Source organism: Clinocottus analis, unplaced genomic scaffold (assembly GCF_023055335.1).
Source record: "Clinocottus analis isolate CAN_PGR_092001 unplaced genomic scaffold, fCliAna1.0.p SCAF_16, whole genome shotgun sequence".
Lineage (NCBI taxonomy): Eukaryota > Metazoa > Chordata > Actinopteri > Perciformes > Cottidae > Clinocottus > Clinocottus analis.
The window spans coordinates 12,696,733-12,722,332 of record NW_027175887.1 but is presented as its reverse complement, the minus strand read 5'-3'; the positions used below and the strand labels follow the sequence as shown (position 1 = coordinate 12,722,332).

General features: G+C 44.3%; 2 protein-coding genes across 10 annotated transcripts in view; one reads left to right on the top strand and one right to left on the bottom strand.

The window, feature by feature from the left end:
- The first annotated feature begins 3,291 nt into the window (after nt 1-3,291).
- On the top strand, nt 3,292-4,340 carry ier2a (immediate early response 2a). Its single transcript, XM_068579068.1, has one exon. It carries the CDS (start codon nt 3,356-3,358, stop codon nt 3,923-3,925), a length of 570 nt encoding a protein of 189 aa, XP_068435169.1. The 5' UTR covers nt 3,292-3,355; the 3' UTR covers nt 3,926-4,340.
- A 2,464-nt stretch (nt 4,341-6,804) lies between these two features.
- The window catches only part of cacna1aa (calcium channel, voltage-dependent, P/Q type, alpha 1A subunit, a), a 73,231-nt gene continuing 54,435 nt past the window's right edge, over nt 6,805-25,600 (bottom strand). For 4 of the 9 annotated variants that reach the window (XM_068579608.1, XM_068579611.1, XM_068579612.1 and 1 more), the window contains 9 exons: nt 21,362-21,476; nt 20,685-20,792; nt 19,629-19,732; nt 17,936-18,051; nt 17,696-17,828; nt 15,992-16,105; nt 12,565-12,778; nt 12,028-12,371; nt 6,805-10,619 (listed from right to left, as the gene is read on the bottom strand). In XM_068579608.1, the coding sequence (XP_068435709.1) occupies nt 9,816-10,619; nt 12,028-12,371; nt 12,565-12,778; nt 15,992-16,105; nt 17,696-17,828; nt 17,936-18,051; nt 19,629-19,732; nt 20,685-20,792; nt 21,362-21,476 (2,052 nt within the window). In that variant the 3' untranslated portion in view covers nt 6,805-9,815. The remainder of the gene's footprint in view (nt 10,620-12,027; nt 12,372-12,564; nt 12,779-15,991; nt 16,106-17,695; nt 17,829-17,935; nt 18,052-19,628; nt 19,733-20,684; nt 20,793-21,361; nt 21,477-25,600) is intronic. The other 5 variants (XM_068579614.1, XM_068579616.1, XM_068579610.1 and 2 more) reach the window with 4 other exon arrangements.

The following is a 25,600-nucleotide window of genomic DNA, read 5'->3' as shown; positions in this document are numbered from 1 at the left end:
AATGGATTAAATAATGAATATCTTAATAAAAGATTTGTAACAATTTCTCTTTGACTCCTTTTTTTATTATCCTTTTTTTAACTGTGTGTTAATGTAGAGCTGCTTGTGTCTGGTTGTTTTTATGCACTTCATATGAAAGTGTTATGTAGTGATGTATTCATTTATCTGGAAATGTATTGTTATTTTGAAACTTAAAACATCATTATTGACATAGGATCATTTATATGCTGAAAAATACATACATTTATGGACAAATATAAATAAAGTCAGTTTGGTATGTATATTTCTGTAAATAAATCTTTCTGAAATAGAAAATGCAGTTTTCTGCAATCCCTTTACATATACACGTGTTTAATATTCAAACATGCAAGCTTGTTGTTTTATGGTCCTCCTCGTATACACTTCACTTCTCACACCTCGAGGCTGCCACATGTGACCGGTTTCTTTCATGTTTTATGAATACACCCCCCCCCCCCAGTTGTTCCGGGCTTCATTTAGCTATAGTTAGGCTTTCACACTTGATATACATTTCTTTATGTGAGGAGACACTGTCTCAAAAGGCCAGTATTTACTGACTGTAACAGAGCAAACTCTTGTGAGAAAATGACAACTCAACTTTGAGTAAAGGTTGTGAAATCAGGTTTTATTTGGGCTCAAAATGCACTTTGTTATGTATCTAAACAGTGATTATACCTTCACTAAGGTAAATACATGTTATGGAATAACTAAGTTTGACATAAAAAACTAAATGGCAATAACTTTAGCAGCACTTCAAAGCAGCTTTGAATCATAATGTCTTGATCCATTAACAGTGATTGCATTATGGTGGTGGTTATGGTTAATATGGTCAGTCTACATGAGATCATTTCTGAAGTAAATGTTACTACAACACATTTCTACTGATGCACTGCATGGGATAAACTACTGGCAATCTTCTTCTTCTTTGCATATATGATTCTTCTTTGCATGTATGACCTCCTTAAACCAGACAACCAACACGACATCGCCCAGAGCAGAATCAAGTGTCTTTCTGATTTCATTCTTATAGTGGTGCCCCACCCAGTGTTGAAAGGCTGACAAGACAAGTGACTGCAGGACATCTAGGATACCTGCACAAAGCAGCTGGGCAGTTCAAAACTAAAGCAGTTATGGTGTTGTTTAATTGACCCTGAAGGGGTCACAATAACATGTGACACAACACATGTATCCAGCAGGGGAGACAGGTACAACTCACTGAAATATGTACTATTCTGCTCTGTTTACTTTGCTAATGTGAAGTAATGATCCAGTTGTGGTGTTTTATGGCTCACTAATGGACATACGTTGATTAACATACGTTTAAGGCATACAGGAATTCATTACAGTTCAATGCAGTTGTTACATAATGGTCCTGGGTCTATCCTGATGTTGATGTGATGTCTAAGGAATATTTTTTAAGAATGTAGGTGTTGCAATGTATGACTAATGGGCAATGTATTGCCAGATAGGTGAAATGCTCCTCGGCCGCATGTGAAATACAGAACACACAATATACTATTCAGATTGGATTTATAAAACCGTTATCATTTATTTAATTTCCTAGTCTTGAACATGTTGCTTCAATACTATTGCAGATCCAGCAGAGGGCACCCTTCAATCTATTATGGCACTGAAATGTCCCTCGACCTCTAATAATGATTTGAAACTATGAGCTGAGCTGAGTCTGTAAGAGGATATGTTTGTCTTTGGTATTGTCACTATAACACAATCAAACTGATCAATTCAAAAATAAAGTCAAGATTGCCTATAAATTGTGTTTCTTTCCTTCCTTCTATGTACCGCTTATAGATTTTGATGCATGCCTACAACAGAGAAAGGTATGTATTTCCTCAGTCAGACTACAATGTAAAAAAGCAAACGCCAGGTTGTTATCGTCTGCTACTGACGTGTTGTTGACCTGCAGTCCTACCAGAAACAATCACCTGCATACCACAAATTCCTCTGGAAGTACAGAGCAGCTTGGAAAAAAAACATCACCCTCTTTCTGTTTCTCTACAAATCTGCTTCACACTTTCAATCTGATGCCCGAGAGTACAATGTGTAGTTATGCTGTCATATTGATGTGATATTCAGTGTATCCAGTAAGAACTGTAAATTCCGTTTAAGAGTACATTGCAGTGTCTGATAAAAAATCTGTAGGAATGGATTCCATTGCCCAAATATGGTCTTAGGGAAGTAGCGAGCCCTGACGCAATCGTACTGTTACTTTAAATGGCTTCAGGAAGCAAGGGCTCCCACACACGTCATGGGTTTTCCTCTGCATGTGCCACAGGGGCAGGATGCGCTTAATATGGGCATCTCTTCTCTTAAAAAGGAAGTAACACACACGCACACACACACGCTGGGGGATGGGTGAGAGTGAACGAGCGCACAGAGACTGTTATAGACAGGCTTTCTTCCCTGTTCAGTCTGGAGCAGTGGATTGGTATTCATCCCTGGTGTGAGAAAGACTATAAATAGATGTTTTTCACAGGTTAGACTTGTCCTGCTCCAGGTTTTGCAAATAAAACCAATACATTGTTGTCAGTTTATCATGTGTTAGTTATTTTGAAACATGTCCTTAAACATTTAGAACCGCTTGACATGCATTTTACTACCTGGATTAATTCCACATTAGCCCGAAAACAAATTAATTTTGGATTTTTTTGGTTCACTTTTGGTGTAGTTCAGTGACGTAACACCATTTATGTGGGCTGGATTCAATAAATGAAAACTTATTGACAAAATGTTCCTCTGAGATCTTTCATTTGTTTAACCGCCAATAAGCAACAGGTCTGGCTTTGGAAAACTAGAGTCGGCGACTACTATTCCACAACTGAAACATGTAAAATACCTTAACACTAAAGAGGTTGGTTTAACATTCACGTTGAAGACTCATGAAGAAATTAGCTTATTATTATTATTTTTTCCTCCTGTTTTTAGTATTTGTTTTTATGCATTTGAGCAGTGTTGCAAGTATTTGTGTGTGTGTGTGTGTGTGTGTGTGTGTGTGTGTGGTGGTTCTTATCACATCTAGGTTTGCTGTGGTTTTGGTTTGCACTTGAACAGTTAGGCATATCCTGATAGATTAAAATAGCCACAGTTGCTCTACCAGTTGTTGCATTCAGGGCTGTTAGAAATAGCAGAGCCCGACATGAGGCCGAAAGGCGGGGCTCTTTCCTATGACGCGGGGGGAGTGACGTCAACGAGGTGATAAGTAGTTGTCCTGCACCCGGTCTGTATTGTGTCTGTGTGTGAAGTCAGCGGGTGGAGACTGAATTCACAAACATTAACTTGTGATTGTTTGTCCTGGACTAATTTCAAAACAAGCTGTGACATGGAGGTCACCACAGAGGCCAAGAGGATCATGGTGGTGGCTTTGGGGAAGTTGTACAGCTCCCGCACCCAGAGAGGGGGTCTGCGCCTCCACCGGAGCCTCCTCCTGACTCTGGTAATGAAATCCGCCCGGGACATGTACCATGCGGCTCAGGCGACGGCGGAAAGTGTCGCAAATGTGGGCTACGAACAACAGCAGCCCGCGGCTGAAGGGACCACGGAGCCAACTGGCGCCCAAACCGAGCACCTGGGTGCCGCCTCGCTTGCTGCCGGGAAGCCTCGGACCTTTACCCGAGAGGAGGTCGCGGGTTCCCCCACCGAGGTCCGCCGTGACGCAGAAAACAAGGAGAATATGTGCCCTTCCTGCCCGGCACAGCACTCGAGGAAAAGACGAGGCAAAGCGGCCTTGGAGCCGGACTTTCTGCCCTGCAAAAAGGCAAAACTTGAACAGGCGAACTGCCCTCAGCAGCTTAGTGTGAATTCAGTTTTGCTGGACTATGTGAACTGCAGCAGTAAACTGGCAGCACCCCCATCCCCCATGCTTCTGCCGAGAGCCATTGCAGCGTGTTGAAACCCGGCGCAGATTAAAGGCAATGAACTTTACGACACGGCCTGGGAGCGTGAACGCGCCTTGCAGAGGGCCTCTTCACGGGTGGTTTGGATGAACACCCGGGGTGGCGTGTTCTCGGCGTCCCGAGCATGACTCTGAACAAGCCCGGGCATGTTGCAGGAAACGCGGAAGCAGCCAAGTGGTTTGTGGTAGCCTCAGTGACTTTTGGCCTAATTACTGGCCATGGTTCACTCTAACTGGCTTCAACTGGGAAGGGCGGAACTAAGGACATTGGTTCACTCGGATGGCCATGATCTCTCTGAATGAACATGTACAGCTCAACAAATGTAATATGTTGTGAGTGCGGGGACCATTGCTGAATGAAGACTGGAAATGTGTTGAAGAATGCAAATGTATACATTTAATTACTACCTCAGTATTTATTAAACATTTTTGTACTCAATCTGGATTGATGTGTGTTATTTAACAGAAACAAACCCACAAGAGCGATTTCATGGCAGCAATGAGGCTTGCATGTGTAATGTCTAAGCCATGGTATTTAACAAAATATTGAATTGGTGATTTGCTTTTGGTGCAAGCGGTGTGTGATAGGAAAGTGGCTAGGGTGTGAAGAGTTTTACTTCACATCCCCCACTCTTGATTTACAGAACAAAAGCAGCGACTATTCAGGAGATTGTGGTCCAAAGAGTGAGGGGGAGGTCGCAGAACCATTGTCTAAGTAAGAATACACTTGAGAACAACCGGGGTCCTTTGGCTCTTCCAGAAGTATTTTCGTCCAAATGCTGTCCTGAAAATAGTTGTTGGTTAAGGGTTAAAACCGGTTAAGTACAAAAGTAAATAAAGCTGCTTCTGATTCTAATATTGAGTGGACTTGATAAATGATGTGTGGGTAATCAGTAATCCATTACCACAAATGTTAAAAGCAAGATAAGGGAGTCCTAAAGTTTACAGATGACTGTAGTTCAATCTCAGACTCGTTCTGCACTGAACCACCAGGCGCTGAAGAGGTTTTTTTTTATCAATACCCACATCATATTAATTGATTAGTAATTATGGTGATGGTTCAAATGTTTCTGCATCTATTAAGATACAATACAACGCTGTTGAATACTTTCATATTAAAGCAGGCTGTGCGTTTTGGGATGCAAAGCCCCCACAGACATTAGACTGGGCACTGCAGGGATTCACCACGGTTGAGGAGGAGGAGGGGGGTTAGCCCAGGGAAACAGAAGAAGGAATGTGGGGGGAAGTGCCTGTGTGAGCCCCATGAGGCCCCCGACTGAGCAGCTTATTCTTCCGGCTGAAACCAGAGCACCCTGTCTATGTACACAGGGCCGGGAGGAGTGGCCGGAACCGTCTGGACATGTCTGTGAAAACACACTCACTTGTGTGCCTTCTCATATTTACTGATCTGAACACTCACACTCTTTCTTCACTCCCTTTCCCTTCCCTCGGGCCTTTTCTCACACGCAAGCTCACTATGAAGGAATAGGCAGCCACATGTATGCCTCCTGCACAACTAAGTGTGCATATTGTGTGTTTTTTTTTTCTTCTTGAGGATATTTGGTATCTTCCAAACTTGCCTTTTATTTAAGCGTCACAGAAACATACGAGCTGAATTAACTCACAGCAACTTTTTGTGATTTAGAACGCCGTTCCCTTGCAAGCCCTTTGGGTTTGTTTACTTAAGGTTGAGTTAATGATTGTTTTTTTTTAGGCGAATTATAACCCAACTCTGCAGTTCTTCTCACGTCATCGTGTTTTCAGCAAAAAAAAAGCCCACAGTACGCGACGCTACAGTCAAGCACCAAACGGCAGACACAGTTTAGCTGGTGAATATAGGGGAGCATTTAGCAGCAAAAAAAAGGCATTCTGTTTCCATCAGGAGCTCATGACAAGCCAAACAGAGCTAAACAAATACATTTGGACTTTCAACACATTTGAAAAAGGTAATAATATGTCATGTGGCCGCAAGAACAAATCAATTCAGCTCTAAAGCTACTCTGGGGTTTTCTTTTAAGAGTGAGCTCTTATTTTGTTTGTTTGTGTGCAATACAGATTCCTGCCAACAGGTAGTTGTAATACACTCAGAAATGACACAGAAAAGAGCAAGCAAAGACAGAGAAGACTGCCAGCTAGTGAACAGATGTACATATTGTTCCTTTTTAAAACGCTGCATTTTGGTGAGTAACAGTGTTCATAATCATCACTTTTGTTTGTTACTCGAGAAAAGTCCACGGGACACCTTTAAAGCGCAACTAACACACCCACAACACACATCGTCGTAGTTAAAAAGAAGGAAGCAATAATGTGGACAAGAATTGAGGCAAAGCGGTTTGCATTCTCTCTGGATTTTATTCTTTAGGAAGAGTTCTGTTTGGAATTACAAAATGCACTGGTAGAAATAGCGGTGAGACAGCTTGAGAGTGCGACAGATAAGAGTGTGAGAGAGACAGAGTTAGAGAGAGAGAAGAAGAGAGGGAGTGAGTGAGAGATCAAAGGTTCCTCGGCCAGTTATAATGAGTACATCATCAGAATTGGCTCGCTCCTGCACCCTCTGACCCCCACAAAAAGTAGAAGGAAGAATACACCATCTGAACTGTACTTACTTTTCTTTGTATGTATATTTTTTTTAAACAGTTCTTTTCGTGGTGTCCCGAACATGGTTGTGTTGTGCCTCAACCCCATGTAACAGAAGAAAACAAACTCTCACCAAAGTCTCTTTTGTGTTTTTATTCTTTAGACATTTTTTTTGGTAATTTTTAACCTTTTTTGTTCTCAAAAATAGAAGAAAAAAAAGGAAACATTGCTTTTTAAAAACATCTATCTACCTATATATCTTTTTTTGTTTTTTAATTCCTCTGAATTCATTAATCTGCTTTTTCTTTTATGTCCTGAAGATGACTGTTAACCCACGGTGTGGCATGCACATAGCACATGCATTTCTGGAACTAGATATTTTTTCCTTGTTTTTTAAATCTTTTGTACTTAAAAAAAAAAAAAAAACTTTTTTTCTCTTCTCAGTAGCGGCTTTACATTGCTTTTTGAAGACTTTGTGTGGTTAATCAGCGTGTTAGTGGTTTTCACTGCAGCATAGACACAAAGATGGATGGTGAATGTTTGGGGCTTTGCATGTTTCATTCAGGGGGTTACTGACATCTCACACACACGCACACACACACACACACACACACACACACACACACACACACACACACACACACACACACACACACACACACACACACACACCTTATTTAAATCATCTTAAAGATTTCAAAAGGATTTCCGGAGACAAAAAATGAAAAGCAAAGTAAGCAGAAAAACAAAACACCAAAAATGTATCTGAAACGCACTTACCCATGTACACACATACACACACGCATACGCAAAACCCCCACTAACACACACGCACCACAACCAGGAGCTACATACTTAGTGTGCTTTCTGATTTGAAAAAATACTTGTCTGTGACATTCCACTGAGGTTGGAAAGACACTAATAGGCAGTTTTTTTTTCTTTTCTATTTTTTCGGTGCATTCTCTGGTCAACATGTGATAGGCCTACAGGTAAAACGTAGGCCAAATTAAAAAAATAAATAACAATGTTGGGGTTGACAGTGGTGTGCGTTAGTGACAAGTGTTAGATTGAGGCACACAGAGAAACACACAGAAAGAAACACAAGATATACAGGAGTGATACACACAGCACATAGATGTTTTTCAGGACCATGACGAGGCCCAGACATCTTTTCTCCAACCCATCTGAGCCGTGTTTACAAGAGGTGAGCGCAGACGAGGTGGCCTACAAGTGAGAGAATGAGCTAAGCTGTGTTCTTGGTGTGCTGACAGAACAACTCTGAATCACAAGGGAAGGAGTGCTACAAAAACTAGGAGGGACACTGTTTGTCATACAGCGCCACTGGAAGGTCACAAGCGGTGGTGGAACTCTGCTTTAGCATCTGCAGGAGAGAAGATGCATCCATTTAAATGCAGAAACCGGTCGGAAACTGCCGTGTTTGACACATTTTTAAAGGGGACTCGCAATAAATTTCCCCCACTGTCTGAATTCTATACAGGCTTTGAAAAAAGAGTGACAAGGAAGACAGAGCTATTGACTGTTATGGATGATCTCTGACTCATGCGTGACCTCCTGCTCATTCTCCCACAATGCAACTGTGGGCTAGAGCTCCACCTCCGGGTTGGAAAAAGGATTAGCTGAGCTCAAAAGGAAACAAACAGAATATCAAACCAAATATGGAGAATCTGTCTCAATATCAAGATCATCATGATCGTTAGACGTTATTATATTATCTGTTTATCCATCATTACGGTCAATAACAAAGAAAACAACGATGAAGAGTTTCTCTCCTTTCTCCGCCTTTCCATTGGTCTCTTTCTCTCGGATGTCTCTGTTTTAACCCCAAACCCTGGAAGACTTTGAGATGTTACTGATTTGTCGGACTTCGCCACCAACATGGACACCACGTCTTTGTTCCACTTTACCCTGCTTCCCGGTATATCGTTGTTCCACTGTCATTACAAAAAGTTCACGCCACGAAAAATATGTGCAATTCCAGCTGTATCAGTGGCAGGCATCTCGCACAGAACATACAGACAAGCAAGCAAAAAGTAATCATTTTGTTCCTTCGAGATATACATACATAACTACTCAATCTCCTGTAGCCTTCTGTCACTTGATTTCAGTGTAAATGAAGGTACATTGAGAGGAATGTCATAGAGACAGAGAGAAACAGAAAGGCATTTTCATTTAAAAAGAGAGAAACCCTGCAGACCACAACAGAAAGGACCAATAAAACTTCCCCCCACATACAGTAGATTCTCATTGATGCTATTATTATTTTTTCGTATCATTCATGCAGGATTCCACAGGGTGTACAACTCCGCAAGTCTAAAAAACGAAGCTGTGTGGGGTGCAACAGAAGATTCAAGCTTCAATGCTTTGAAGAAGTAATAGAGAAGGAGGAAGAAGAGGCAGGAATAGAAGAAGAAATACTGCAGAAAACAGTTATTGGTTTGTTTTTTGTTTCTGAAACCCATCTCCACGTTTTTGTTTTTCTTCTCTCATAGGTCGTGGCTTGAGGTTGGTTACATTGTTTGTTTCGGGGAGGAGGGTGTTCTCCGGGAACAACGTTAAACACCCCAAACACACCCAACCCGTCCTCTAGATTTTAACCAAGAGACTCGTCAACCCCGTGCAACACTCCCCAACTCTCTCACCCACTTAGCCTCCTCACCTCATACAGGTGGAGGGCTCATTGTCAGTTTTGTTCTTATTTAAAAACACAGATGATAAAACTCATCAATATTCAACTGGTGGCTGGGTGGGTTGGATTTGATTCTTTTTGCAGCTAACTTAACTGAAGTTAGCTTTGAGATGCACAAAAAAAAAACAGTGGTCTTTCTTTTGTCTCTGACTGTAAAGTGTCGCAATTCTTGACATCTTGTAAGTGGCTGTAGCTCGTTGCCAGAGGCGTATTTAAGACACACAACGACTAGTGTCCATCACCCCTCCTGCTTGCATCCTTAAACACTGCAGTTTGAGGTTGGTCTTATTTGGCATCAAGATATGAATGCAACAACAATGCAAGCAGAACATGGAGGTGGTTTCCCATGACACCAATTGTTTCTCCAGATCCTGCCTCAGCATTCTTGTTCCACCCCTTCATCCTGAAACCTATCCCTTTATCTAGCCCACCATCACTAGGACATGCCAAGCAGTGGGAGAGAGGAAAACATTGAACAGGCAAGACAGAAAGATTCATGGTTTCCCTTGGCAGTCAGAGCTCTGGCTCAGAGCCTCCCATCTTCATCTTTTGGTCCATCTATCAATTCCTTTTCCTCCATACGCCCCTCCCCGTCCCCAGAGGCTAGCACCAGTCGTCGTCCTCCGTCTCGCTGTAGGGTTCATGCAGGCCCTTGCGGGGACCTCTGGGATGCCCGGCTGGGGGGGGGACCTTGTGAGGCCCAGTGTGTGGGGGTCCATGGAGATGCGTGGATGGTGAAGAAGAGCGGTAGCCATTGGGTAAGCGGCGCTGGGCAGCGGGCTGCATCTGGCCCTGTACAGGCCCAGTCAGGGCGGTGGTGGGAGGGGGCGCATGGCCGACAGTCCTAGGTGAGGTGCGACTGGGCTGCGGATGAGGGTGGGGGTTGTTGACAGGGTGTGGCTGAGGTGGAGGAAGGGGATGAGGGTTATGTGGCTGTGGCTGTGCTTGTGGGGGAGGCGGCAGTGGGTGGTTGGCCAGAGAATGGGGGTGGGGGTTGCCACTTTGCATGGGGTTCTGCTCATAGGCAGGTGGTTCATGATGGGGTTCATAGTCCTGGTTGTAGAAGCCGCCATCCCCTTCCATGGAGCCACCACCTCCACCTGTTTCTCCCCAGCGAGGTGGGGGATGATGTCCTTGGCGGGATGTGCCATGGTGGGCCATTGGGGGTCCAGCGGGAGGAGGACCCTGGCCTTGGGGAGGCTCCGGAGAAAAGTGTCGCGGGGCTGGGGCCGGGGGTCGGCTCTGCGGCCCGCCTGGTGCTGCGGGCATGGCCTTACGGACAACGGGGGAGTAGGTAACATGTGGCCGGGGTGTTGCAGGGGTCTGGGGCAACTGTCGGCGCCCCCGACGTGGCGTACTGGTCCCCGAGGTTGAGGGGACGGGACTTCCGCTGACCGAACTACTGCCCTACACAAAAAGTGAAATAAAGCAAATAAAAAGAACGAACCACAAATTCAACGACAGAACATGTAGAGTAAAGAGCATGGGAAAGATAGAGTATAAAACAATTACAGAGGGAAAGAAAGAAAGAGAAAGGTAGAGAAGCAGAGTGGAAGCAATAAAGTCCAGATAAAAGAGCGAGACAAGAACAAGACAAGAACAAGACCCACAGCAAGAACAAGAATAAAAGCACCAGTCATAATGTGTGTGGAGTGGAGGAGAAAAAGGCAGAAATGACCAGAGGATGTGGACAAAAAAGATGAAATTCCAAACAGCACCATACACAGAGAAGCAAAATGTCACGCAGAGGAAAGAAAATAAAAGACGACAGGAGAAAAGAAGGGTAAAGGGTTGATTTCCAGAGCAACAAATGAGGACCAGGGTAAATATGAGGACTAAACATACATAACATGTGTTTTAATGTATTGTTCGGGAGCTTTGGTACATGTATGCATCAAGTTATAGAAACAAATTATTTACAACACAAAGGCAAAAGTGAATTGAGGAAAAATTATTCTTCCCCGATTAATTAATCTGCTTTTGTAAAACAATTTATAGTATAATTCAATATATAAGGCTAAACGGTGTGCACCACAGGGAGATACTCTTTTTTTTTCTCATAGGAAATGTTTAGATGTGTGTGTTTGGAGAGGATGCTATAAAAGGAAAGGTAGTGGAGGGAAGATGGGAGAACATTGGCAGTCAAAACATGTTAAAGGAGGGCAATAAGGACAGCAGTTAGGGACTCAAATATACATTCATATGCATATTTGTTTGGCTGTTAGAACAGTGATTTGACAACAGAGACTTCATTTAACAAACACTTACTTGGATTCACATGATTATACCCACAATAATGAACATATTTGTGTGCATGTATTCAAACATAAATGCCCTTCATGTACATGCATATATACTTATGCACATGTAAACATGAATGGCCGACACTTTCTTTGCCAGTTTGAACTCAACTTTGTGTCGTTCAGGACGACACATCTTGGCCTCTAATTTGTGGGCAGCAGCAAAAAGTCGTCCTATAATAACTCTAATCTCTTTATTCATTATTATATCAAATACATTCTGGTTATTAATGAGTTTATAGTACTTGTGAGTACTTTTTCACCTTATCCAGAGGTCCGTAGATAACTCTCAGAATAAAACCACATTGTAAACGTCACACCGAGGGCAGCAACAAGTACAGTGTTTCTTTACTGCCAGAAAATACCACCAAGGCATTGTAGGTTAATTGCACCAGTTAACCGCCATCAAACCAGAGGCCCTTGTTAGATATGTTTCAGCATAACTCAGAACATGTGGTCATGACACTGCTTTTTATAATGGACACCAAAATGCACACAAGTACCCTGGAGCCCACCTGTCTGTGCGTCATGCACTCGCGACCCTCGCTGGGCGATCGTGACCAGCGGCGGTCCCGTTCTCTCTCCCTCTCTCTGTCGTGTTCTCTGTCGTGTTCTCTGTCGTGCTCTCTGTCGTGCTCTCTCTCGTGCTCTCTCTCGTGCTCTCTGTCGCGGGAGGGCCTGTGTCCGTACTCGCCCCCTCGCTCTGCTACATAGCGCTCCTTGTCCACAGAGCCGTGGTGGTGGTGATGGTGGTGGTGGTGCTTACGGTCTTTGGACCGGCCGCGATCTCTGTCACGATCCTTGTCTTTGGACGTGAGGTCGCCCGACTGGGTGGTTGTGCTCAGGTCCGTGCCCAGGCCTGACGATGGAGTTTAATGAAGTTATTAGTGGTGCTGAGTATAAAAAAACGACATCACACGACATCAGCACTCTAAAGTGACACAAAACCTTTTGTGGTTTTAGTCAATACATTCAAATTGGTGTTGCTTCTGTGTTAACACAGCGTCTGTCTACACATGTGGTTACTTGTGTGTGTTTGTGGTCTTCCTCACCTGTGTCAGCCTCGGTGTAGCGGCAGAGGGACCTCTCAGATGCACGATGATTCCGGTCTTTTCGCCGGTGTCCATGTCTGGAAGTCCTCCCCTCCTCAGGTACACTCTCCATGTTGTAGTCCTCTGCACCTCCTTTGTCTCTGTGGCCTCGCCCGGACCTACTGTGGCCCAGCGATGAGGCGGAGCGTTTCATTGGACTGCTGTCGTTGATGGTCTGAGAAAGAAAGCGAGAACCCACGAGGAAGCGAGGGAGAGAAAGAGGGGGAAAGATGCAGGGACAGATGTTTCCTTTGATTGTTGAGTCGGTGTTGTCCATGAGGGTTAAGATAGATTGTGTGTATGTGTGTGTATGTATGCGTGTGAATGGCATCAGTTTCTTGAACCCTAATGAAAGCTCACCCGCCGGCCTCCCATATCACCCTCTCCCACATTAGTAACATTTTTCCAATCATGCTACTTAAAATATTTATACAGATTATTGGGCAGGGGTCGGCAAAAAGCATCCCATGGGGCAGATTTGGGGCTCCATCAGAGTTATTTGTCTCCTTTAAAAATATCAGCATATGATCTTTATTATCAATATGTATAACTATCTGTCATTTTGCACCATGTTACTGAATGTGAGGAGATCTTGTTGCTGGAATTAAGTCGAATAAAATTCAATGAGTATTATCACATTTTTTTAAATGAAACTATTTATTATTGTTATGAATCTTGTAGTTCCAGATTAATAAAATAATACATATTTCAAGCATTCACATCACATGTCTCCATTGCACCCGTGGTAGCCAGCAAAGTGCCGGGGCTGAAACTGTAGCAATTGCCGACCCCTAATACAGAGAAATAATAAAGTATATAAGGAAAAAGAATAACAAGAAATAAAGTAAAAGAGATGATGGCAAACAGCCATGCCTTCCATGCTTCTGTAACTTGCTTTGTAAAATAATAAAGGAGATAGAAATGTCAGTACGACTTGCAGCAGTCCTCCATCCTCACCACCCATAACCCCCAGAACGTGACACATTGCAGGCTGCTCAAAATTCCTCTATTTCCTCTACTTTCCTCCAGCCATGCAGGTACATAGGGGTTGTCCTGAGTCCTCTACCCACATGAGAACATCCTCTGCAGGTCAGAGGCTTCATACTCTGAGGGGGGAAAGCAGGACAGCCTATGTCTGTGAGCTTATGGTGTCACAAGTTGCTGACCTGGACATGTAAACCATATGAGGTTTCTTCAGTGCTGGATCCCTTTGGCTGCTGAGCTGGCCAGTTTTCCAGTTATTGGGTGTTAAACAAATCAACCGACAGGTGACAAGTTGGCGGGTGTATATTTAACCAGTTTATCTGGCCTCAAAGGAGTAGCACTGAGAATCCCAACAACACATCAATTTCCACGCACCGATCCCCAAATCCCCAAATTCCTCTTTTTGCTACTCATCTCAAACACACTCACACACAAATACAGTCCCACCTCAACGCATTTCAACAAATTTCTTGCATGCAGGTGTGAATGGAGACTCGAACACAGGCGGGGAAACATTGACAACATCGGTACAGACTAGCACACAGGCATGAGGACAGAGCGCAACACAGCACTAGCAGCAGCTGAGAGAAGAGAGACAGAAACACAGAGGCCACGAGACAGTGTGGCACGACTGTTGATGATGACAGGGACGTGCAGCGTTCAGTCCAATTCCAGACCAACTGCACCTGAGCGCACTTAGGTGCACGAGAGAAGTAGCTAAGAGTGCCGGGTTCGGTTTGGAAACTGGGCTGGCATCGGATTTAGTCATGCCAGGAAAGATTTTGCGAATCAATTTGATAGAAAACCCCCCTGCCATGATAAAGAGACAACATGGATACATGACAAATGAGGAGAAAAAAAAAGAAGAAGTTCCAAGAGAGTGTGAGAGTGAAAGAAAAGAGAAAAAAAAGAGGAAGAGAGAGAGAGACAAGACAGGGAAGACAGGGTACATACACTGAGGTTACTGCCACGTGGTCGCCCTTTCCTCCGCTGCTGTATGAGCACAGAGAAGACACACACATACACACAAAGAGCCACAAATACACCAAAGGTGTGGTCACACGTGGAGCATACGCGCAGAGCCAAGAAGGGAGGAAGAGAAGTAAGGGGGACAGGGGTGGATTGATACACAATGAAAGAGAAATGGGGGTACAGTGGAGTACAATTGTTAGGTGGAGGTTCAACCCAAAAAGAGATGGGGTGCCACAGTGGAGAGAGGAAAGAGAAAGACAAGAGGAGAAGGAGGGACAGAGAAAGAGAGTCTGATTAGACACCGAAGCAGCAGTGAAGGTGGAAGAGAAACACTTACCACAGAGACTGGGGGTGTTTGGAGCCAGAACAGGGTTATACAGACAAGGTAACCATGAAAATGCTCAAACAACAGCACTACGGTTACAACAGCAATGATGACAATCAGCAAAGTACACGCACAAATGGTGTCCACACACACACACACACACACACACACACACACACACACACACACACACACACACACACACAGACACACTTAACAACAGAGTGACAGCAACAGTGTGAGTTTCAGGGCACAGAAAGAACAGAGAAACACACATATACACAACACACACAGATATGTGACACACACTCACACACGCACGCACGCACACATGTAAACACGCGAAATATCATGCTGGTCCCAGTCCTGGTTTAAAACTGAAAAACAACAAAAGCCCCCAAAATTCAAAGAGTTCGGCACAGGCAAAAACCTTTGGCGAGAAGGAAAAGACAGTTTAGTACAAAAACCTCAAGAAAAGAGTAAATCAGGGTCTCGACAAAAGAGGAAATAATGGCGGGCAGAGAAGTGTGTGTATGTATAATGTTTGTATGTGTGTGTGTGCACATTTGTATTTATAAATATGATGTGCGCATATGACAACCAGAGCACTCACCAAGGTATGAGACAAGATAAAATGGATGAGTGTGTTGGATGGAAACGGGAAACCCGCGGATAAAACATCTCCATGCAGGAGGCAGGATGAGAGGAAGAGATAAGAGCAGAAGGTCTCACTTTGCCTTGCTGTGGTCCTTTTGAATTCAAGGTTGGAGGTCAACATTTCAGCAAAACATGTCCATGTTTTAGCAAGAAATATTGCAACAATAGCAGATCTTGTTTATTGTTTTAAAAAATGTATTTCAAAAAGAAAATAGCCTTTGCTCAGTACCACACCCAATGAGAATTTATCAGTAAGGCCTTCTTAGCAGAAACCCCTTCTGACCCTATACGCCAAACTTTCTCCAGCATGGATTCCAGTAACCACAGCAAGAAATCTTTGAGCAACAAGCCAGACCTTTGAGAATATGATCTTTTCAAACAAAAAGAGATGAGGAACAGAGACAATGGGGGGAAATAGAAGGAGAGTGGAAAGGTGAGAATGCTGCTCACTTGGTTGTCGCCTGGGAGGCGGGGCATGGAAGCGGCCCTGCCATGGCCTTCCATTGGTGGAAAGTGCTCAGTATCCGAGTAACCATCCTGCCCCATCTCTCTCATCTCTACCGTCTGAAAACAGAGCAGGAGAGCAGGAGATGGTGTGACGGCTGCCATGAAAACTGACAGGGAGTATGGGGGGGGAGAGGTGGGAAAAGTTTGTTATCCAAAGAAAGCAGAGAATTGAGGGTCTCAGAGAGGTAAAAGTAGTCAGTGGGAGAATTTGGTGAGTGTGTGAGTGTGAGGAGGGACCTTTTCTTCTTTGTTAGTTGTGTTTGGGTCGACACTTTGTTTAGCTGGTTTACACAAACTGTAGTTATCGAAATCTGAATGTTGCGTTTTTTTTGCCAGGTAATACCAAACAAATCCCCCGAGCAAATATGCCAAATTGCATTTTATTTTTATTTTACATGTATACCTGCTCAGTCTGGCAGCAGAGGTGTGGCACTTCTTTTTATATTATTTAAGTTGACTATTTAGCAGAAATGGAGTGCCAGCTATTTCATTATTAGAACAAAAAGACCAGTTAAAACATTAAATATAATAAAAATAATAAAACTCTAAATTGTGTAATGCCATACAATTGCAGAACCACTTGCAGCATGTGCTGGCTGCTCATTGGATGCATCTGTCATATTGCATTTGAGTGTTTGGGTGGTGTTTTTCCTCTAAAGACATTTTCTGTCTATTCCGTCTCATCTAACTGTAGGTTATCATTCAGTTTGAATGAAGCCGACAGCCACGCTCCTCTAGCCAACTCCTGAGTGTAAACTTCTCCAGACCTCTATGGATTGATACCGAGAAGGGGCTATGTCACAGGGCCGACGGATACAGAGACCTGTCAGGCCCTCCAGGAGGTCTACAAGCAGAGAGGTTTATGATGACAGGGACATGAACCACTCTCAAGGCAGAGGCCAGGTAGACTCTGAATGAAATGTGGTACGTACGGTAAGATAAAAACATCGTGTGAAGAGACAGGCTTGAGAGATGGAACTAGGCAAAGAAAGGTTTAATGGCATGTCAATGCTAACTGAAAAACCAAGACAGGAGAGATCATAGGACATGGAAATGGCCTACTGAGTAGAAACAATAAAGGCAACAAGGCAGCAAAGATGGGACAGTATGAGCTCTGAGCTTCTCTCGTCTGTGCCCAGGTGACTTTACACAGCACTGCAGCAGAATGTTGTTTCTTTTCTTAACTACTGGCACGAGTACCCTTAACCATAAGCATACGTTCATACTGCTGATACTATTTTCACTAGAATGGAGAGTAAAAACATCAAGTTCATGCCCTGCTGTTTTTCTACTTTAACATCAGTTATAAGGAAGGGGAAACACAAACCTGATGTCCTTATGTCTCCATCTAATTCATGTGACAAACACAGGTTATGAATAAAGGAGACACATCTTTCAAGGCAGATGGATTTGCAATCTATAACTACATGAAGATCATAGTTCATTTTACCATTCAAGGGTCCTCAATGTTTCTTTGGGAGTTCATTTGATAGCAATGATATGAAATTAAAACACAAATGCAGAATGGCTCGAGTGTTTGAGTACTTGTCCACGCAAACTCGGTGTACGACAAAGATGTATTTTATTTGTGTCGTGTGTGAGTGCTCTTCGATGCGGTCCTGGTGCGCGCATGTATGAGCTTTCTACCTGAGAGTTGCTCATGCTTCCCAGGCCATCCACGGGGTGTCCCTCAGGGCTCCAGCTGCCGACCTTCTGGGACATCTCCTGAGCACGAGTCGTAATCCACGATTGGCTCTCCGGGACCCCCCCCTCCGCCGGCCTGTGACACACACAAAACACACCATGCCAAACACATTTCCCTTCATTGGCCTGCTTTCCACAAACCACCTCCTGCAAAGCAAGACACGACAACCAAGCGCCACTCACAGGCTGTTGACAGTCTCCGTTGTCTCAGGCGGAGGGAGGGCGTTGTTAAGTCCCGGACCCCCATCCTGGGTGGGGGAAGGAGGCTCCACGCGCTGAAACAGTAATGGCGTTCGATTCTGTGTGAGATATACAACATGGCCGTCGCCAGCTATCAGGCAGACTGACAGGGAAATGCAGGGAGAGGGGGCAGAGCAGGGAACATGGGGCAGGTAGAGAGAGGGCTGGCGGCTGAAGCGAGGCCAGGCAATAGAGGTAATGAGGTAAAAGAGGAAGAAATGCGAGCGACGGAGTTTCGAGCAACCGATGCCCAGCGGCTACCAGGAGAGAGGGATGGATAGACTAAAGAGGGCATTCTGGGAACCGCCGACCCGTTGAGGCCTCCAGGTCCAGGAGTCTAACCATTACAAAGCTTCGTAAGGTCCAATACGGATGTGGAATTCACCCGCTCGGTCTGGCTCGAAGATAATGATCAGTTATCACTTTGGGTTTCATCTTATGATCAGTTGTCATCTGATCATGGCTCTAAATACTCTAATGTTGATAGAAAAACAGAAGAGCGATACAAAAGGGGAGAAATAATCGAGTGGGCCTCATGGACATCATGGCAGATACACACTGCAACAATCCTGTGGAGGGGAACATAGCAGTTGAAAGGAATGATGTCATTTATTTACCCGTCATCTGGTTCAAAAAAGTCTTAACAGTATTATCTATATAACCAACACGTACATGTTTTGGATGAAAAACAAACAAACTCAGATTTCAAATGTTATCTGTGATGTTTTTTAGCTTTGTGATTTCAAAACGAGTCCTTCAGTTCTTTCTACCTTTATTCAAATCCAAACTGTGGCAAACCTCCCGTCAATGAGTGCAAACACTAAATATAATATAATGTACAACATGTAAAACACACATAACACCTTTATTTTTTTGTGCGAAGGTATCCGCACGAATGACATCTGTATGTATGGTGGGCCGGTCCTGCTGCCCGGTCAATGCAGCAGGTGTATGTGTGGAAAGGAACGGGGAAGGAAGTGGAGTAAGTAAAACGATGGGTTGAGGGATGTTTTAGAGGCATTGGACCTATCTTTACACGTGCAATGAAATATCAGGTTTGGTGAGGGTCCTCAGTAGCATGCAGCTCTTGAAATGTTTATCCTCCATGCTAGGGATTATTGCATTTTAATTCTGATAAGATAAGGAAGAATCGAGCTGAGCAGAAGGAGCCTAGATGTGGGCTACTATGTTGTTCAGGCATGGGCACCTTCAGGGCTCTGACAACACTTCAGCCTGCATAACACTGCTTAATAACTGCTATACTTTTGATATAACTCATCCATTATATCAGCATTTTTAAATCGTGTGATCTGTACTTGAATCGTGAATTGTGTTTTTTTCTTTTTCTGCCAATACTAAAATGATCGTAAAAGCAGAGAGTGATAAACTTTGCCCAGCAGATGGCAGCACTGTTTTGGCTGTTGCATATAGGAGAGCATTAGATTTGTGTCTAAGCCCCTTTATGTGACTGTCCACATCCTTAAGTCAGTCCTTTTTCACAGGTTGTCACAGCCCAGGCTCATATGAAAGGGACTACAGCCCTGCAGCCTGGATTTCAGTGCAGTCAGTCTGCCTTTGACTTTAAAGGGTCGGATGCAGGTAGAGTGGCGTGCTATTCCCCTTGAGACAGCAGTACCTGCTCATCCCGAAGAGCCTGCGAGCGCTTGATCTTGCTCTGCCGGTAGTACTCCATGATCATCATAGCTGCGTAGATTTTCCCAACTGTCAGGTCTGTGGCTGCTGAGAGAATGACAAGTTACCCTGCAAGATTAGACCTTTTGGTATGGACCCTGAGCGCGAGGAATGGTAGAAAGGGGTGAGGCATGCACACAAACAGAGAAACATTTCACACACAACATTGAGCAAATAGTCTTTTCACAGACAGATCTTCATCTTGGTTTTTTGTTGTTGTTTTTTTTACTGGATCTTACTTTATATTTGTCACAGGTAAAACCTTGTAGTCAAAGCATCTCATTGTGATATAGATCATACCGAACTCAGTCGCTTCAGGAATCTGCAATCATTTAACCAAGTCGTCAACAAAAATAGAATAAATTAATCTGCGATATCTTGGTTGCAAATGTAATGCTAAATGCACAATACATTCTGATAGCAAATCTCATGCATTTCACAAACTAAAGCAACTATATATCATGCAACGAGTGCGTTAGCACCTGGGCATTTGTTCTCAGTGTAACAAGACTACAAATATACACTATATTCTATCAAGCACAGTCAGGCGAGGGCGCACAGCTGACTGCCCCTGAAGTGAAAAGACGTCTATAGAGGGTTGATCTATAGTGAGGCACCCTCTGATCTGAGGCACAGAGCGGTTGAGAAGGGTTGGGGTCTGAGACTGGTGGTGGGTGCGTTCTGGTGAGTGTGGTTTCTGTGGCTGAATGAGAAGACAGGAGTGAGGCTATTGAATGTCGAGTTGTTCTGTGTCTACCGTGCAGCCTGTCCTTTCTCCGATGACCCTGTTTATGTCTTCCCAGGTCTGAGGTTTATAGGTGTGGATGTGCGGGGTAATGTGCCAGCTGTATCAGAGGGTGCAGCAGTAAGAGAGAGACTGGCTGAGAGAAGCGGTCCTTCAGGTGGCGTGAAGAGAAAACAACGTTGGAGCACTGAGCGGCACACAGGCTGGCTGCATCCGAGCCACATTGCTGCGCCTGCACAACACTCTGCAACTTACACTTGTGTGGCGTAACCAGCAAATCCAGAGTCTTCTGGGAGAGGTTGGGCCAGATCGCCATCATCTCTTTCCTCAGCTCTGCGTCCATCTGGTGCTTGTCAATACCACCTATGCAGATTCATCAATCACGCACATGCACATATATACAGATAGATACGCACATATATAGATACATAAGACAGTCATGCCCAAGTACATAGATTACAGTACACAAATTCAGGCACGTGCAGAAATGTATTGAAACATCAGTTTATCCACAGATACAATCCATTCATACCCATTCAGATTGATACAAAAATGTGTAAAGGATGACATACAAACATGAAAACAAAGAAAAACAAACAACACAAGATTTTATTAGTAGGGTTTTGATAATTGCTACGATCAAATCCTAACTGCACTGGAAAAGGTACACAAGTGATTCCGCTTTTAAGTGGACTTGAAAGAACCTCGATTCCAAAGGACCTCCGCCTCACACACAACATGCTACACGCAGGGTCTACTGCCATAGGAATCACGCTGTACTTAAGCTCCTGTAGGAGAAGCATCAGGACGAGCTGAAGGGTTCAGGGTTCAGCACAGAAATAGCAGACCGCACTGCACTACAGGGGAAATAAGAAAAAGGAGAAGAAAGAATGTGAAAATTGGACCGAAAGGAGGAAAGAGGGATTCCAAACCTTCCGCACCCTTGGCGATCTTGATGTCCAGCGCTGTGCGGATCAACGCCATGAGGGTGGAGTTGAAGTGGACCGTGTTGTCGTCGGCCACAGGCAGATCCATACGGAGCAGCCTCTGTGGGAGAGCCAATCAGGTTGAGTGGTGAGAAAATGGGGAAGCAAGTGGAGTGGTATGTATGTGGAACCTCCAGGTGACAAGGGGGAGTGGGGAGAAGGGAGGGGTTTGGGTAAAGGAGGTTGAAGGAGCTTTGCATAGGATCTGTATGTAGCAGGCTCTGACTCGGTCTGTCTACCTTGAACAAAGGCTCATACTCAGCCCCTGTCAAATTAGATATATTATGTATAACATGTAATTGTCAGCGATTCACATATTTGATTTGGTTTTGTCATAGAAGAGAACCTGTGAGTGCAAAGGTATTAAATTACGTTTTGTTTTTTCTTCGCTCAAATTGTGTTGAAAAATGTTTGTTGAGATCCAAAAGACCTCACAGGTTGGTTAAACTGGTGATTCTTAAGCCTTCAACAAACAGGAGACAGGCTGAGCGGCAGCTACTACTATCCAGAGCCCCCCCAAGGGGTTTGGAGGTTCTCAGTGAGACCAACAGAGACCAGATGACAAACCAATAAACAAAACCAAGGGACCAATCTAAGGAAGGGGAACACTTTGTTTTTTGTTTATTGTTTGATCCTTTATAGGTCTTGTTGGTCTATAATTCAAACAGACAGTACAAAGACACCCACCAACTCACAGATGACAGAGTGACGTTTGTGTGTGTTTGGTGACAGAAGACGGCGACAACCCGAACATGCAGCATATCATGCCTCCCCCATATCCCAATTAAATGTCTCTCCTTTAATCCATCCATCGGAACCTTCTTTAAATCTCTATTCCCCCAAACCTTTCTTGCACATCCCACCCTCATGCAGCATGCGATGCACACGCAATATGCCTCTCAGGACAAGCAGCTGCACAGCCGTACACAGAAAGCATCCTCTGTTGGCGACATTAAAATGAGTTTGTGAGTTGTATTAACGTGGCTGTTCTTGAAGGGAATAAGAAAATTTGCAGAAGATGGGTATTAATAGAGCATCTAGCTCGATCGCGAATTATCTGATGTCTAATGTGTGGGAAATGGGCACAGACTTGGAGGGTTAATAGGTGAGAGAGAGCAGCATTCTGTGGAAAAAGAAAGAAGAGGAAATGAAAAAATGGCCACCATTGAAGTGTTGTTTTGGTGCTAAGATGCAAAAATATTGTTTTAGGCGAAAATAATATGAGGTGGAAAAGGAATATCTGTTCTGCCAGAAAAAAATGATATAATAAGAGCCGATAGGGAAAGCCTAAGGGACAGAGATGATAGAGAAATAAAAATCAATAGGTTAATATGTTATGAGCCAGAGCGTGTAAAGAGAAAATATGACCAAAAATAGACCAAAAAAAAAGAAAGAATTAAGAAGAAAAAGAAAGAAAGAAACATGGCCAGACTTAATTGGCGGGGTCTGTAGGAAAGCGGTCCGGCTGAAGGCTCTGCTGTCTCTCTTCAGGACAGAGAAGATCGAAGGTTTGAAGCAGTGGAGCTAGATTGGTCATTGTTCTGTGGACTGGTTGGAAGGTCAAAGGTAAGGTTTGGATCTATCTCATTGGCAAGGTGCTTCAGGAAAGTGGTACGAGAGGGAAAGGCATAAACACAGAGATGGCCGGCCTTCTGGAAAATTCTTCCAGTGGTAATCATCAAGGGTCAGATTAAGATGGTAGGGAAGCCCAAACCATGCATTTAAAGCATGTTAGGTTGTTGGGCAGGGGGGGTAGAGTGTCTACCTTTTAATTCGGGAGGGAAGCTTTTAGGAAAGATGTTTGAGGGTAAAACCAAAGGATGAGGAGAAAAGTAAAGCATCAATGTAAAGTTGGGAGAAAAAGGACTAGGCAAGAGGTGCACAAAACCTGGGTCAAATAATACATATTTGTATTAGTGTAATTAAGTGCATCATAGGTGGATCCAACCCTTTCTTTACAAAATTAACCTGAGAATAAGTTTGGTATACCTTCCTTGACCGGCAACCTCTTGGACACATTAGAAATTACACCTTTTTTTTTTACACTCAATATGGAACCGTACATATTCCAAAAACTATCAGCACTATTTGCCCCAGGTCCGCTGGAGGAAAAGAAGGGAGTTGCATGAAGCGATGGTTAGCGATGGAGTGATCTCTGTGCCTACAGGCTGTTTGGCCGGCTGCCCCCTGAGGCTCACAGTGATCCGCCAATGATGGTTCATGAGACTGTCACGTCGAGGAGTTACAGCAACATGTGGTAACACAGAGGTTCATGTTGTCTCATTCTGTATGTTTCTATTCTGATATCAACTTGTCTAACACTAATTGTGTCCGCGCTGATTATTAGACAGGCGTGAGGGGGGGGGGGTCTGTGCATGGGGGTTGGTGGTGGTGGTGTTGGTGGTTATCGGCCATGCAGAAGGCAGGTGAGGGAGTGTATATGTGTGGGGAGGGGAGCGATATGCAGAGATGGGGGGGGGGGGGGGGGGGGCTGGAAACAGAATAGAACTGCATTGACGACAGAACCAAAGGACAAAGAGAAGATTGGACTTGCAGATAGAAAAGGCTGCTTGGGGGCTTGGAGTTGCTACATGAAGGGTGACAGAAAAATAACTGCTTCTGTGTGGCAACCAAAGGCTCTCTGAGGAAAACACATCACTGAGACAAGCCTGTCTGCTCTCTCTACCATTAGAAATAACAGATCATATCTATGTGTAGGTTGATATGGCTTCATCCTGTTTGTGTGTGTGTCGGTGTGTAGGTGTGTGTGTGTGTGTGTCTGCCCCATCCACAGGACGGAACGAGTCAGAGGACGTAAGTCTAGCGGACCTTCCAAGCCCTGCTGCACACGCATGTTTCCGTGTCACAGTATGTGTGTCTACGTGAGTGAAATGTTTGCCTAATTGATTATTATCTTTGATGTTTGCTGTCCCTGGATGTTTAACTGCATTGATGTGTACGCTGACAAAAATGGCACTATGCATTTGAATGTGCGTGGCTTTCGCGTGTTGGTGTCAGTGAGCTTGTGTGTCCATCGTGCACGGCGCAAACGAGCTGAGAAGGTCCCTCTTTTCGTCCCCTCCTGTGGATACACACCCCGCCTAAGCCTTCACCCTAATTGTCTTTGCTACCCCCGCCCACCAGTCCCACACCACCACACAACGCCACAACACCGACCAGCCCACCCCCACTTTCCACGAAAAGAAACAGAAACAGAACTAAAGAGACAACGACACTAAATTTGACACCACGTTGAGCGCTGAGATCCCTGGCCCCGTCCCTCCTGGCCCCCACAAACCCCCCACCCGCTGCCCCGACACCCATAGGAGACTCGGGTGAAGATGGGGACCTTTCTGACCTTGTAGGCCACCCGTGCTGGACACCTCTTCCCGAGGCCTAGTGGAGGACACATGTGCCTCAGCATGTCATACATTTCCCTGCAACTGATCCTGCCACTGCATCATCAGCCAGTGCCATCACCCCGTTAACAAAAGCACAAAAAAAGAGAGATGGAGATATTGAGATATTGAGAGAGTGGGAGAGACAAGAGGGGAGGAATCAGGAGAAACAGGATGCAGTGAGAGAGAGATGGAGGAGACGATTGGCGAGAGGGTAGAGTTGAGAAGAGAGAAGAGGATCACAGCGTCAGAGATTGAGAGATAAGAAGAGAGAAAGAGAGAAAAAGACCAAAACAAAGTAGAAGAACAAAACAACAGAAAGACAAGGTTATTGGGCTTATTGGGAGAGACTGTGGCCGTGTGGCTTCTCTATGAGCTACAGTTCTCTAACAGTTTGTCAAGTCAAAAAAGAAAGGGAGTAAATGACAGAGGGAGGGGAGACAACAAGAGAATTTGAATTTGAGAATTAAATGTTCGCTTGTAGTATCACAAGACAGTAAAGGTGTGTGTGTGTGTGTGTGTGTGTGTGTGTGTGTGTGTTTGTTCAGAAGAGCAGGGCAGAGCCTGGCAGTAAGCACCAAGCTGCTGCCGCTCGGATGAGGAGAGAGGGGAGGAGGAGGAAGGGGTGTCAATGCAGTTTCTGTCTTTCCCCCAACCCCCAAAAAACCAAGAACAATGCAACACTACAGTGAGCAACCGTAGCTTGCTTCATTATAGCCATAGCTCCAAGCAAAATAAAAGAATATATCTTTAAAACTAAATTTACAAATGTGGATTTTTTTTTTGT